Genomic DNA, 16,564 nt, shown 5'->3' on the forward strand with positions numbered 1-16,564 from the left:
GACTACAATAATATACTTTATCATCTGAAGTGATAAAATGTAATTATGAATATGTATAGTATTACACTGTGTGGTAAAACAATGCCCTTTCTAAACTGTTTCTGGAGAACACAACTGTATTTTGAATATTTGGCAAATGTTACAGTTCCTGTGGTTGAGACAGCCTTCTGGAACATTTTATTATTTGGAAGAGCAAGTCTCACAACAAGGTATAGGTATCTATTTTCTGTCTCAAAAGCAAGGTATACTTCAATAGTAAGTGACTAATGTATGCAGTGCACTAATGTCAGTTTTGAGACTTTAAAAATAAAAGCATACTCCAGGAACACTAATAGTGATGCTTAGCTTAATTTGATGTGAAAATATGTTCATCATGGCCTTAAATATAATTTTAAGAATTATTTCCTACTAAACTTATTAATACTTAATAATCCTTCTGATTTGCATTGAAAACAAACCACTTGGAAATAACAACAAAGGTGTATATATTTCTAAATACAAAAAACCAAACCAAACCAAAAAAACCCACACCAAAATAACAACAAACCCCACAGTGGAAAAGAAAATAAGATCAGCAATCATGCCAGGTTTTATATCTTTAAGTAACAATACCATAAATCACATTACAGTCTGATTCCTGGAGACTAAGAACTGGGCCTAATTGGCTGCAATTAGGTAAAAAAATGTCCACTGTTCCTCTGTATGTGGAGTAGTTACCAGTACATATCTTCAACTTTCTTTATGACTTAGCAAGCAAATGTTCAGACTTTGGGAAGAAGGTTATGGAGCATTACTAGCAAAGTTCGTGGAACTCTTTGCAGAATTCTCATTAAGTCAATGGGTCTACTCATAAGGACTGGAGCTACCCAGGAGAAAAAAATACAGAGAAATTTTGCTTAATTATACCTTGCAGGCACTACTACTATTGTCTAATATTATACTGTAATATTTTACCTCACATGGAACAGAAGCTTCTTCTTTTCTATGAACGTATGTTCCAGTAGCAATGCTAAGTGCTCTGTAAATGCCTTCAACTGCATCAGGGTGGGAGGCAAAATAAAGTAGCATCTCAATATAGTTGAGCAGAGCAGGGTCGTATCTGGTATCAGCAAATAAACTAAAGAAAAACTATAAAAGGACAGATATATGTAAACTGATTTCTGTGAGTGGAATTTAATAAAAAAATTACTGTAGATAAAAGGATTAAATAAACTAATGACTGCTGCTAAGTAATAGTGTCCTCAAAAATGTGTTGAGGCTGTGCAAATCAAGAGAAACCAGAAGTTCAGTGAAACAGAAATTGTATTCTAGATTGAAGACTTCCACAAAACAAGGAGAAATTTCAAAAATCTTGCATCATGACAAATAGGTCTAAAACATTTTCTTCAGATGACACTGTTATCTCCCTCTTCCATGGTGACTTCTGCAAGCTTAGATGCAGGGGTTCATTTACCTCCCATTCTTAACATAGCTGGTAACTATGCAGCAAAATTAAAGCAGTTCAAAGAAGAACAGGAATTATTAAGTCTTTCTGAGTAGCGTATGATTTAGAATACTGAAGGACAATTCCTAGATTTCTTTCTGTATTATTTCTTTTTCTTAATATATATGTATACCTGGAAATCATATTCTGAAGCACCTCTTGACCTCAAAAATCACTGAAACATTGCAATAGTTATGAAAGAGACCCAAGAAAAGTTTGAATGAGACCTCTCAGGTTAGAATGGTGAATAGTCTCTTCAAAATATCTATGCTTTTAAATTTACCTCTATGAGATATCTTAGTCTATCTAAAGGCAAAGTTTCTGTGCAACTTTTTCTTATGCTTATATCTTCATTTCCATTGAACCATAAGCCAACCTGATTTAAAACAAACAAACAAACAAAAAAAACACCAAACATTTATTTTCACACAATAAATAAACTTCATGCTCTATAGCTGTTCAACAGACAGATTAATAAGACATTAAATTACTCAGGCTGAATTTGTTATTAATAGAGAATGACATCAGAATAATTAAGTAGCTGTTTGCACTTTGTAACAGATACTTTGGGAATTACTGGAAATAGAATAGAAGTGACTCTGTCCTCTTGATAAAAAGTGAAAATTAACTAGGTAGTTGTAAACCTACAGTGATCAAGAAGCAGAGTAGGATGCAGAGTATCTATGTGTGCTCTGGTTTCTTCCTATAAGAGTACCCTTTGCTATACCATTGAATATCTCTCCTATGAAGACAAGCTGAGAGAGCTCGGGTTGTTCATCCTAGAGAAGGCTCCAAGGACACCTTATTGTGGCCTTTCAATACTGAAAGTGGGCTTGTAAGAAAGATTGGGACAAAGCTTTTGGCAGGGCCTGCTGTTATAGGACAAAGGGAAATGGTTTTCAAACTAAAAGCTGGTAGATTTAGACTGGATATAAGGCAGACATTTTTTACAATGAGATTGGTGAAACACTGGAACTGGTTTCCCAGAGAGCTGATGGATGGCCCATCCCTGGGAACATTCAAGGTCATTTGGATGGGGCTCTGAGCAAGCTGACTGGGTTGAAGATGTCCCTGCTGATTGCAGGGGGGTTGGACTAGATCAGCCTTAAAGGTCCCTTCCAATGCAAACTATTCCATGATTCTATTATGATTCTGTTATTCTACGATTAAGGATAGAGGCATGGCTTTTCCCATGCCTGCCTGTTCCCAACAAAAGAAATAAGTGTCCTGCAATGCCAGACAACCTATACTGTTACCTTCTAATGTAAATTATAAATGCCTAGAACCAATTATCCAATACAAGATCAAACAGACAGCAAATATTCTATGTAATTTTTTCTTGTGAAGACAGTAAAAAAAAGTTTCACCACATTTTTAACGCATGTACATCCCAGCATTAAAAGAAAAAAAAAATAATAAAGTTTGTTACTATTTTTATTGAAAAATTTTAACATTTGAAAAAATTCTCAGTATATTCCTATTAGATTAATAGACTTAGAAGGAAGATTTCAAATAATGAATCACGGATGTTAATGAGAGGTGCAATAGTCTTTCAGTGTAGGAATTAAGTTGAAATACTATAATGAGGTTATACATTTCATTAGCTACATCCTTTTACACAATTTCAGGTTATTTACTACACTGTTGATTACATAAAGTACTGCATTATTATTACATGCTTTATTTACAAAGCAAGACAATTAAGTAAGACAAAACAGGAAGCTTCAAGAGATTTTCAGAAAGGAAAAGTGATTAGAAAATTTATTTTTCTGCTTTTTCCCCATGTGACTTGGCTGGGAAGACTGAGGAAAGTAATAAGAAGTAAACATGTTTCATGTTGTCTTTGAGATCTTCACAAGAAATATATCAGATGGTTCACTGTACATTTTATATCAATTATAAGAACTGATGAACAATTATTTTACTAACTCTTTCCTACTGTTCTTTTCTTAATTTTATGGACTGCACTGAATCATTAATTCTCTAGTGCACCATGTTCCACAGAGCATATTTTTATTTTTTGTCGGAAACAAATTAATAAGAAAGAAAATAATTAGTGACCTCATGAAATCTGCTATAAACGGCTCTAAAAAGATAAAACAAACAGCGAAATTAAGAAACAATTCAGATGTTCCTCATCAATTAAAAATAGAGGAGTACATTTTACTTCCATCTGAAAAACATTGTTCTTGTTCTTCTCATAATTGTATATGCAAAAATTCCAAACCATGGTACTGTCCCTAGCATGAAGGGTAGAACCTGATATACAGCAGATATACAGGTTTTTTCGTGATTTTTTTAAGTGAAAAAAAATATGGTCATATTTTGAAACATGAAGTAGGGGTGGCAGACATTATATCTTTTATTTGCAATGTGAATTGGTTGTAGAGCAAAATCTTCAGAGCAATGCAGACTGAGCCGAGTTGCTCTGTCTCTGGAGGTTCCCACAATGGTCTCTTGACCACCTAAGTGATGTACCTGCCTGCAAAGCTCTTTTGTGAACAAAGAGCTTCAGCTGTGTGCAGTTACCTGTCTGTTTAGGAGCTATTTAGTCCTTCTTAGTCTTTAAGAAAATTTATGAGGTTCAGAGTAATCACTCTGCTGGAAGTTTGGAAGAAATGACAGGGGGGTAGGTCTATAAAGAAATGAGTATACACCATTGCTTAATCACAAGCATTGGTTGAATGTGATCCTGAAGTGAGTACATAAATTGCTCAGTTAATATTTGAAGTAGGATCTTGTTTTAAAAATGTACACTCACAGTTTGCATGTCTTACCTTATTTTTAAACTCTCATACTTCAGTAAAAATTACCACAGGGATAGATAAACATATGCAGACAGACCTGCACCTTTTGTGGGTTTTCTGAATTTTCTGCTTTGCAGAATTTGTTTCTTTCCAAGTCTGGGGTGGGTAGAGTTTGGCAGGCACTGCTGGATTTTTAAGTTAATCAAAATAGTTCTGAAGCTGATAGGCTTCTGGCACAGCACAGCCTCTATTTAAATTTTGAAGAAAACTAACATGAGGTGATTGGAAATAAAGCTGCAGTAAAGGTTATTTATTTAAAAGTCTGAAAATTATTTTAGCATCACCAGACTGGCAGAACTGTAGTCCTTTGTGCACATATGCACACATGCTTATATATGTAGACATATACACATACATATATATATATATTTTATATATTTTGCTAGTTTGCACTAAAGAGTGAACCAGCAGTCATCCTATATATGATTAAAATCCAAAGTAAAAGCAAGTGTAAATTTAATGAGCAGAATTTTACTAAAAGAAACAAAATGTTTTCGTAATACTTTTTCATGAAACTTGTATCCTGAAAAACCTTGCTGAACTATGCAATGGTTCAGATAGAAGTTTTCTTTAGAGGAAAGAATGGATTAAAGAATTTTACAATTTTCTGTGTATTCAAGGTCTGAAAAGCTATCTTCATTTGCAAAAATTCCTTACGGAAAACATATAGGAATATTTAAATGAAGTAGAGCTGGTTGGCCAAAACTAAAATACTATTTCCTGTTTGGAGCCAATTTTTAGTCTTATACTCTGTCAAACAAGTTAATAGTATTCAAAGTGCAAACAGAGTAGTTTCTGTAGAAGAAGAGGGATTTTCACTTGAAATCACTTCATGGATAAAGTAGGATATTGAAGTAAAAATTAAGCTTAATTAGCTTGATTCGTGGAACTAAACATAGACACTAGGCCTTCAATTTCCTGAAGACAATTTTCATGAGAAAACCCCCTCAAAGACACAAAACAATTGGAGTTCAGATCAAGTTTCTGAATGTGAATAAATCCAACAATAAACCATTCAATTCAGAGAGTTTAATAAACAAATATTATTCCAAAGAGAAAATAACTATAACCTGCATATAGTTTTCCTGTGTAACAAATCCTGATCCAGCTACGTCAACAGACTTGAATCTCCGTAGTGCTTTGAGAAGTTGGGTCACAGATGGCACTGGCCAAGGCTGAGCTGCTGCAAGCATGAACCTGCGCCAGTCAATAAAGTCTGAGCTCACTGCAAAAGCAGCTGCCAGATTTTGCAACTAAGGAAAAAAATAAAATAACATTGTAAAATATGCATCCATAAATACACACCTTCTATACGCTATGAATCCTTTGGTCTTTTTCCTGGTTAGGATGAACACGGTTCTGCAGTGAGATTTCAAAGATGTATAAAGGACATGTATCACTAAACAAAACAGGCCACAGGCCACTGTCTATCACTGAGGCCAACTGACACCTCTAAATAAGTACTCTGAGTCCCTAAAGAGGGGCCTATATCTAAACTGCCTATGAGACAACAGCCCTTAGTATATACTTTGTGCGTTCTGTGCCCTATCTGGGAGAATGCTAAAAATTGTGACAACATGGCATCATGAATACAAATTCTAGCAAATGCTTGGGCCTGTGCCTCTCTCTGTTTGGCTTATTTCTGCAGGTGTCCACCGTGTAGCTTTCTTCTGCTCCAGCGTAATTTGCAGTGAGAAAAAAGTTGTCACAGAAAAGCTGCTTTGCAGATGGCCACAAGTGTCTTCTCACCACTGAAGATATTGTATATGGATGGCAGAGCAGGGTACAGGGCAGAAATGGGAGAATACACATAAAATCTCCTGACACAGCATTGCAAAGGCAGCAGCTGATAGAGGGAACAAAGTTGGCACAGCTCGTTTCTGCACTGCCAGTGTGGAGAGAACCTGCTAAGTATCTCTGCACTATGTTCTGCCCCATGCTCAGAATTCCGTGTTAAGGGAAGTCTCTGGATTGATTCAGACTGGAGTTTGAGAAGGAAGCGATCTGTTTACAGGAATAAGGATAGGGGAAACAGAGTGAGACAATTTGGTAATGTTGTAGATGTCATCTGTGCTAACATTGGCAGGTACAGAATGGCTTCTTGTAATTTGAAAAAGTATTTGAAATTCTATCACATCACATAATGATGAAATGGTGAGTTCAGCTCAGAATAGCTTGTGCAGGATAAACAAAGATCTTAGTTTATGCTCCACACATATTTTTTTTTCTTTTGTATGTAATTTCTTGCTATCACTATAAATTTGAAGGTCTCATTTCAAAATGCTGCTTTTAAGGAAAGGAAATTCTGTTATTAAAATAGTTCTTATCAGCACTAGGAGTTCTCTAAGAATAAAGAAAATGGTATACATGCATATGTAGTCTATTAATAAACAATGTTTGATTCGTAGCTTTCCCCATATAATTAATTTCCTGTGCTAAGATTAGATTCTTATATGCTGATGATGACAGCTGTGCCTGGTTTTCACTAAACTCGAATGCAAATTCCTCACTCAGGCACTTCAAAATGGTTTACTTATGCAGTTCAGCTGTGTGAAGAATATTTGAATATTTCCCTCATGCAAAATACAATTATAATCTTGATGTGAATGATGGCTTACTGTTAGAAAAAATCCTCAAAATATTCTAAAACATGTAAACCTTTTCATGCCAGAGGCTTGCCAGAAACATTTGAAAATAAAATTATTCACAGAATTCCCTGTTGGAGAGACTGAATTGTAATTTTGCATGCTCTGAATACTGTAAACATTAGAAGAATAAACTTAACTTGGGCATACAGCTCCAAAGTTTATGCTCCTATCATGGAATGAAGAACATAAACAGGGTTATTTTAACTCCTAGAATTTAATTCTCAATGATGTCTTAGGAACGGATGTAATTTGAAAAGCAGAACTAAATATAGTATTGACAAAAGCATTTTATTTCTGGCAAGGTGGCTTCCAGAATCTTTCTCTAGTGAAACAGAAGAATTTTAAAGAAAAACTGATAATGCCCTATAATAGTTATACCCCTGACTTTATTATAGCAAGGGCAATGCTGCATCTTCTGCACTAACTAATACTTCAGTTGAAATGAAAATAGGGGTTAACTTACATCTGGAAGCTTTAAGTTCATCCATGCATCAGGAAGGCAATTTGCTCCAAGATTCAAATTAATCAAGTCAATAAAAATGTCAACAAATACTTTCTTTTCTATAAAACCTAATAAAAGAAAGTCAGTTAAAAATTTATTATTTTAAATAGACCTCTTTTGTTAAAGGAAACGTATTTTTTTAATGATCACGTCAGAAAATTATTTATTTTGTTATTATAAACTACTAATAGTGGTAATACCAAGACAAACACAAAATTGTCTCATTTAAAAGAAACTATTTATGCTATGTCTAATACCAAAATGTCAAATATTCCAACACACTTCGATTCTTTTGATACTTGTCCTGGTCTGCCTTGTGATCACTAATCTATCCCCACAGTCTACACTGACAGTTAATCAGTTCACAAATACCAATCACACACAGATGCTAATACCTACCAACCTCTTCTTTCACTGTTCTCTATTGTAATCAATCATAAATCTATCTCTATTCTTGAAAGCAAGCCTGTGTTAGAGAATAGGATGAAAACACAGATCATTGTCTGTTAAACACTGAAAGAAAACTGAATTGCTTAACATGCTTCTCAGAGCTGGCTTTTGGGAGTTATAAATATCTCTGTCAATTTTATGTTAAAGAAATCATGAGATCAAAATAAATAAGTGCAATAAAACCTATTGTTTGTTTGTTGTTGTTTTTTAATAGCAGGGATTTTCTTTTAAGCAAATAGAAGCTTCAAACTTCTCACACAGTATTGAACCAAAACATTATGTATATTAAAAATTTATCAGATGTTTATTTCAGAAATGGCTCAGTAAAGATTCACTGCAAAACCTCTGATGTAATGACAAAAAATGCAAAATAAGTTTCAAATTATCTAAATTTTGAGAGACAAAGTTGATTAGCTCAGGTTATAATAAATTCTCCATCATGAAAACAGTAAGTTTTCAGACTACCTTTGAAAGCAAACACAATTAGCGGATTACTGGAAGGACTTACTTAATATTTTTCCTTTTCACAGCCAAACTTCCTGCTCTTTTGAAAAAGCACAGCTGTGCACTTTCTACAGGTAACAAACTTTTTTATTTGAAGTAGAAAAGTGAAGTGAAATTTGTTAAGTTTATGAGGAAAGATTCAAGAGGTAGGAATATTAAGAATGTGTTTTAATATTAATTTAATAATGTCAGGACTCAAAATCAAGTTGCCAATTTGAATTAATAGTCTGCAATATCTGTTGATTTGTTTGCCTCCAATCAGGAAAACCAGGGGAAATGCCCTCAGCACATCTTAATAAAGTAGAGAAATCCAATACATTTATAAGATTTGAGATAAGAGGAAAAAAATACATTTGGGAAGTTTTAGTCTACTGGGACAGGAAGAAGGGAATGGAAAACACCTGGACATGAAGATTGATGTCCTACCATAAATTCCAGCATGAAAGCAAAGGCTGGGAAAAAATACTGGCAGGCTCCAATGTCACCTCTTGAAGGCTTTTGAGTTATCCACCTTGAGAAAGAACACTTATTAAAAATAACGTGAATTAGGCTGTTTACTGATCACCTTGGATGGCTGATTTAATAATTTTAAGTCAACCATAAACTAGTATTTTTACTAGAATTTTAGCCACAAGAATCAGGTAATTTCCATATGGCACAATAAAGCCTACATCAATGAAGTATTTTTACTGGGAGACTTCACAGAACACTGAATAAACCAGGTAACTTTATAGTGGTTTATGGGGAGAGTAGGCAATGGCTTACTAAGGACTCAGTGAATACTTAATATTAATAAAAGTGAAGAGTTTTATATCTTATTTGTAGTCTCAGACTGTGTATCACTTTATCATGAGAAGTCCAGCTATAACAATTTTTCTTCCCTATTTATTGATAATTTACCTTTCCATATCTGATCCCTAGTCCTCTGGCAATCTAACTTCTTTCTCTCACATTATCTTATGGATTAAACTGTCCAATTCCTACCATAATTTCCCCATATGAAATTAAAAAATGCTATTCTTATATTTTCTATGAGTTTCTAGCTTCCTAAAAGGAAACTGAATTTTAGGGTTTTTCTGCACAAAATTCTAAAAGGATACTAATACCCTCTTGTCTTTTTTGGTGAGGTTACACAACTTCCAGAACATACCTAAAAATCATCTGAGGGACAAGGAAATTAAAACATTTGAATTAAGAGATAATGTCTGAAAAGGTATTAAAGAACTGGAGTCCAAAACATTAATCACAATTTATAGAATTTTGCTTGGATTTTAGTCTATGCTAGAAGAGTTTTCAGGTAAATTTAACATAAATCAATGTATGCCTATGCCAAAAATGAATTATTGTGAAATATTTAAGCACATTGAGTGATTTGCAGTGTCATTTTTTCTTCCTTTGTGGAAAAATGTGAAGAAACAACTCCCTCTCTTTCAGTCAGAGCTAAGCTACTTTCTATCTATTAATTATAGCATTGCTTATGTGCTGTAGGGTAATTTATTTCAATTTACTCCCTCCTCCTGAAACACCTGTTATGGGACAATTCCAAAGTGTCTTCAGAAAGTAATAATAGTTCAAAAATGTCAAATGGAGTGTGACCTAATTCCTCATCATGACATACATAGATGGAATAAGGGAAGCCTAAGAGAAAGAGGAAATCCCTCATATACATACAGAAATAACTTTCCTCAGTGTTTTTAGATTTTTTGTCTAGATTTAATGTATTTGTTTTTATATTACAGAACATGGAACTATTTTCTAAAATCTGATCCTATTACAAGACAAAAGGTGATTAATTAGTTTAATTCAGGGGTTGCCTGTGTCACAGAACTGCTTTATAATCATGGAGAGATGCTACGAGTGGGCAGACACACAGATGGTGCTGAAAAAAGAAGATGGGTGTCTACAAATGGTACTCTGCAAGTAGTAAAAGGAAATAATGTCCTCTGGGACAGAATGGGAAAACAATTCCTAGAACTGGCTTCGTTCACCTAATAACAATTGTTTCAAAGCAGGTATTCTCTTCACAAAATCTTTTTGTTAGGTCCAAAAAAGAAGAAACCAAAGCAAACAGGTTTTTGTTGAATGCCAACCTCATGAAGTTCAACAAGGCCAAGTGCAAGGTCCTGCACCTCGGTCAGTGCAACCCTAGGCACAGATACAGGCTGGGGGGAGAATGGCTGGAGAGCAGCCCTGAGGAGAAGGACTTGGGAGTGATAGGGGATGAGAAGCTTGACATGAGCCACCAGTGTGTGGTGGAGCCCAGAGAGCCAAACACATCCTGGGCTGCATCAAAAGAAGTGTGGCCAGCAGGGGCAGGGAGGTGATTCTGCCCCTCTGCTCTGCGCTGGTCAGACCCCACCTGGAATCCTGTGTACAGTTCTGGAGCTCTCAGCACAGGAAAGACATGGAGCTGTTGGTGAGGATCCAGAGAAGGGCCACCAAGACGATCAAAGGGCTGGAGCAGCTCTGCCATGGAGACAGGCTGAGAGTTTGGGCTGTTCAGCCTGGATAAGAGAAGGCTCCAGGGAGACCTTATAGCACCTTCCAGTACCTGAAGGGGCTACAGGAAAGCTGGGGAGGGGCTTTTCACCAGAGAGGGCAGTGATAGGACAAGGGGTAACGGCTTAAAACTGAGAGAGGGAAGATTTAGGTTAGAGATTAGGAAGAAATTCTTCACCATGAGAGGAGGAAGGAACTGAAATGGGATACCCATGGAGGTTGTTGATGCCCCATCCCTGGAGGTGTTCAAGGCCAGGTTGGATGAGGCTTTGTGCAGCCTGGTCTAGTGTGAGGTGTCCCTGCTCATGGCAAGGAGGTTGGAACCTGATGATCTTTAAGGTCGCTTCCAACCTTAACCATTCTATGATTTATGACTCTATGAATGATGTATCAGAATTAATAGAAAATACATTTATAAAGGTGTAGAAACACTTTTAATTACAAGAGATTTTGGAAAAAAAAAAAAGATTTTTTAAAACTGGAGATACATTCACGACCAGTAGGTACATTTCTCTGGAAACAAATCAAGGTACTTAGAGGAAACAGACTGAACAAATTAATACACTTAGTACATTGCAGATGAAACCAATCAGGAAAGGACTTCAAGCACATTGGAGAACAGGATTAGAATTCAAAGGGAAACTTCACAAATAGGAGATATAGTCCAGAATAAAAAGACACTATCCAATGAGAAGAAATGTCAAGTGTCACATTGGGCTGAAATAATCAACTACATAAATGTCACAATGGCAATAAAACCGCCAAAGTAAATTTCTGTAGAAAACACTCTAGGGAGTGTGGCATATCACAATATTGCCAGAAAGCACATGGGAAGATGCTGGAAATAACCTTTGCATTCTTTTCAGCTGTCAGTGTTTCTGCTGGCATACACTTTTGGAACTTGCAAATCTAGACAGATACATGGAAAACTAAAGAGTACCCAGAAGAAAGCAGCAAGAACCATAACAGGCTTAGAAAACATGTCCTGAGAGGCAAGGTTGCAGGAATTGTAGTTTCATCTATGAAGTGAAGATTGAGAAAACATAGCAATCCTTTTCCAGTTAAAACCAAATTTTACATAGTGGTTATGGGTAATCCTGTCTCTATAGCTGCAGTTAGAAAGAATGACAGGAAATAAAATTTATTTGCAGCAAAAAATATTTCAGATAGTAGTAAAAAAACATACGATCAGAAGAACACCAAAGCACTAAGGAAAACAAACCACACATTCTACATCAGACTATTTTAAAAGCTTACCAAAAAAAGGACGAGGGCCAAGTACTGGATATAGATTGTCTCATTAAACTTGACCACATTTTTAGACATTGAAAAATTCTTGATATCCTTTCATAGCTATTTGTTGTGTTACTAAGATTTTGCTAGTATTTTTTCCCCGGGCAGTGTATCCATTATCTTCAATCCTAGTACTAAAAATGTGATGATGCCCCCATACATTATGTAAGTTATTTCAGTGCTATAGATCTAAATACACTCTTCTTCTCTATTTTGTCTTTGTCTTCTGTTTTTGGATATTCTGAGTACACGTTTTCAAACTTTTTCAAATCTCGTAATAGTTAAAACCTTCCTATTTGCAAAGTTTAATGGCAAAACGTGGTATTATGGGACATAAGAGAAAATCCTTAGCATTCACAATGCCACGTATCTAGTAAGATACTATGTATAATATATAACCTGTTGCTTATTTGGTAAATGTCCTGGTTTGAGCCAGGATGAAAAAAATTTTTCTTTTTTTTATTTTTTTTTTTTTTTTTTTTTTTTTTTTTTTCCCCTTCAGTAAGCTCTCTAGTCACAGAGCATTCCAGCTAGGAATGATAACAAACAGTGGAATGTTTTTCTAACTGGTGGGTCTTCAAGGTCGCACCGTCACTCTACCAGCTCAGACACTGCGGGGAGATCTGTGACCCCCCTGTAGGAGGCTGAGTTAGACAGACAGCATAACTGGCCAGAGATATTCCATTCCATATATCTACGTAAGCTCAGAGGAAGGTCAGAGATCACACATCTACTACAGATGAACTCTACTTGAGTGATCTAACATCCCTTAATGAGGCATGCATTCAAAACATACTCTATTTCTGGCATAATGTTCAGATCTAGAAGTAGTATGATTATATATGCAAGGCATGCAAAAAACCCTTGTATTCGTACGTGTGTGTGTATGTATATAATATACCTTCTGCAACTACTAGACACATTTTATATTGAAAGCAGAAAGTTTATCTTGATTTGGAAAAGGGTTGATTGAAATGCGAATGATCTCACATTCATTTCTTGCAAATTATTTCTAGTTCATCACTGTAGTAACATTAATTAATTATTAATTATGTAACTTTAGGTAACTTTTGATATAAACCATTGTTTTTTCCTTGAAAGCATAAATGTATTCTGCTCATATGTTCCTTGATAAGAAATTATCAAGCAGTAAGTTGCATTTTGAACCTACAGAATTATGAAATTATGAAAAGAAATACTTCTCTGAACAATTCTCATTCTCAGCTTCTAGATTAAAAATCAGGATACAGCATTCTTATCACAACCTTTTCAAAGATTTTTACAGGAAAAATAAGTGGTTCAATCTTCAAAGTATATCAGTTATAGGCTGGCTGTAAGATTATTTGCTATGGACAGAACAATTTGTACAATTAATAACAAAAGAAAATTGATCTGTTCTGAGTCTGTAGGGAAGTCTTATGAAGGCAAGTCTGACAAAAATCTGTGAAAGGTCATGCTAAACCTTGTCCATAAGAGAATAAAAGGTAGTAAAACATACAGACAGGGAGACAAGAAACCATTTGTCATAAATAATGAATTGACTTTCCATACATTTATAAAAGGACTATAAGCACTCTTAGAAGCAATTGATCTTCTTGAACTATTAAAAACTGATAGTAAGATGATGGTTAACTCCAGTGGTTATAAAGTATTGTGATGCACCTAAATGCAATAAACAATCAGAAGTTACCGGTCATCGCTCTGTCCACATGTCAACAAAGTTACATGGTACTCCATTATTTTTGTTCATTGTCTTCAGGTTTATAGAAGTCAGGTACAGGAAGTCAGATAAAGATCTACAGGTGATTCAGTAGTGAAAATAAAGAAAAAACATATTTTAGTATTATAATAAATTATGAAGAAAGAAAAAGTTTATACTCATTAACCCTGCAAGGTATTCTGCTCAAGTGTCCATGTGTGTTACACAAAGATTCTGGAGGAAAAACTAACAATTTTCATCATCTAGTCAGTTCCACTGAGATTCTCCAAATCAAACTTAGAGGAGCAAACTGGACTTTGGTTTGCCATCACATCACCTTCCTGCAGTCTTCTATTTCTTCTCCAAGTAGCATTCCACAACTGAATAGCTTTCTGAGGGTCAAATCTTTTTATATCCGGAGAGTTCATCTGAATTATCATAAGATCTGTCACACTTTCAGACATTGGTTTAGAGTGCAAATGCATCATGGTGAGTTTCATTTGACTGAAGCCTTGCTCCGTTTCAGCTGAGCTTGCTGGTAAAGTTAAGATCAAATCTACCAATGTCAGAATGTTGGGATACTTTTTCAAATAATTGGAGTTCACTGAATCCCATGTCAAGGTCTGGATGTTCTGAAATCTAAAAAGCATGGTAAAAAGTCTAATTGTAACAATTATTAAATGTATTTCCATAATCCTTTGAGTAAACCAAGCAACAGACACAGAGTTTTCTTACTACCTGTTATAAAGCTCTAATTTCAACATGCTCCACTCAGTTTCTACTTCTTCTAGTTTCACACTAGCAGCTTGCAGTATGACTTCATAATGTTTAGTCAAGGTGGACACTTCCTTTTCACCAAATTCTATAACAGAGGCAAAAAAAATAAAATAAAATAAAAAAAATAAAAAATTAGAAGGTGCACTTCAATAGCCACCATCACTGGTCTGTACCTTCTTTCATTTTTTCAGGCCATAGTTTAAAGCTTCCAATAGTAGTTGCTCTCAAAACATCTTGACTTGCATCACAAAAACAATCATGCAGCCTCTTCACCAAATTACTTAGTAGTTTGGTTCGTATGGCTGAAATATTTCCATTTCCAACAAGCTGGTAGCCATGAAAGTGCTGAATGGTCTCCATCAGGCGTTCCTTTGGTCCAGCTCTGAAAGATGCATGATATAAAACAATATATAAAATTACTCTTTTACAATATTCTAAGAGATCATAGTTCAGTTGCTAGAAATGCCAGACCTTGTTTGATACATGTGGAGTGTTTCCAGTGTTGACTGCACAGTTGCAAATATGTCTGCAACTAAGGAGTTGTGGTCCAGAGTAACACGTGACAGAATGTTAAGGACATTGACGACATCCAACAAGAAATGAGAAAACTTGACTATCTCCATTTTCAGAAGGAGGTGTAAAAGACGTTTGACTTTGTGCTGGTTTGAGGCTCTTGAATCTCTTTCAATCTGGAAATCAATACAGAAAAACAAAGCATCAGGTATGTGCACCAAAATTAGCTATAGAGATTAATTTTTTCTGAAATTACATCCCAAGAGTTAAATAATTTACCTTACTCAGGTGCAGAACAATTGCAGGATAACCTTTCAGGAGGATTTGCAGAGCTGTTTGTAGACGAGGGAGCCACTGAGAGCCTCCAATGCGAGACGGAATAGCTGGGCGTAACTTAATCGCTTCATACGCGGCTCTGAGATTATTCTTATTCAGAGGTGAGTTATGATAAAAGTAATACATACTTCTCAAGAGATTGCTTAATATGTTGTATAGATGAATATTTTTCAGTGCTCCTTTGTAAGCCAGCTGTAAGCGGTGGGCAAAACAGTGCACAGACTGTACACAAGGCTGAATTTCCCTCAGAAGTTTCACTACCCCACTGTTTTCACTGACCATTGCATCTGTCCCATCACTTCCAAACCCAACTAATTTTCTTGACCAGTTTTGGCTTGCCAGACTGAGTTGAAGATTTATTTGTAGTGCTTCCTCAATTGCATTTTTTATACTTGAAGCATCCCTTTTATGAACAGGTTGAACCCCAACAATCTGGCAATGGACCTTCCCCTTATATGCAAAGCGTACATAGACAACTGCAGCTGCTTTCAGTATACTGTCTGTGACTCCATCACTAATAACAGAAAAGAATTTACATTTCTCCAGTTTGTCTTTTAATGCTTTTCTTTCTACTTCAGCAATAAAATGTATAAACTTTCTTGCTGACTTGTCATTTCTAAATAAAGAACCAATATCCACTCCTTTCATATCATCTAGTTTGCACATCCAGTCAAGATCTGTAAAGGGATGACCAGATTTAGCTATAGCATGGCATGTTCTAAAAATATTTTCTACTCTACCTAATGTTATGGAGTTCATGCTCTTCAACATCTGCTCAGCAGAAGCTGCATCTGGTGAAGCAGCACTGGCAGCTTCCATGCAGGTAGCCCAGGCATGAGCTTCACTACTCTGGTGTGTATTTATAAATTCAAGTTTGAAGTCATCAGTGCCAGAACAAAAATTATGAATCTTTTCCCCCAAATCCACATTATGCTTGCGACATGGTGCACAAAACATTATTCCCCTTTCATCATCATATTTTAACCAGGAGTATTTTGTTAGCCATATTTTTGGAAACTGGCGATTCCTCCTTGTTCTCCAATGTTCCAAATC

The 16,564-nt window shown here is 35.5% G+C and overlaps 1 protein-coding gene across 1 annotated transcript in view; it reads right to left on the reverse strand.

The window, feature by feature from the left end:
• The window catches only part of SPEF2 (sperm flagellar 2), a 129,990-nt gene that overhangs the window by 12,386 nt on the left and 101,040 nt on the right, over positions 1-16,564 (reverse strand). Inside the window, 4 exon segments of the mRNA XM_010008757.1 lie at positions 955-1,128; positions 1,767-1,859; positions 5,361-5,543; positions 7,402-7,508. Of these exon segments, the coding sequence (XP_010007059.1) occupies positions 955-1,128; positions 1,767-1,859; positions 5,361-5,543; positions 7,402-7,508 (557 nt within the window).

This window comes from Chaetura pelagica, unplaced genomic scaffold, assembly GCF_000747805.2.
Source record: "Chaetura pelagica isolate M959 unplaced genomic scaffold, ChaPel_1.0 scaffold31, whole genome shotgun sequence".
Taxonomy (NCBI): Eukaryota; Metazoa; Chordata; class Aves; order Apodiformes; family Apodidae; genus Chaetura; species Chaetura pelagica.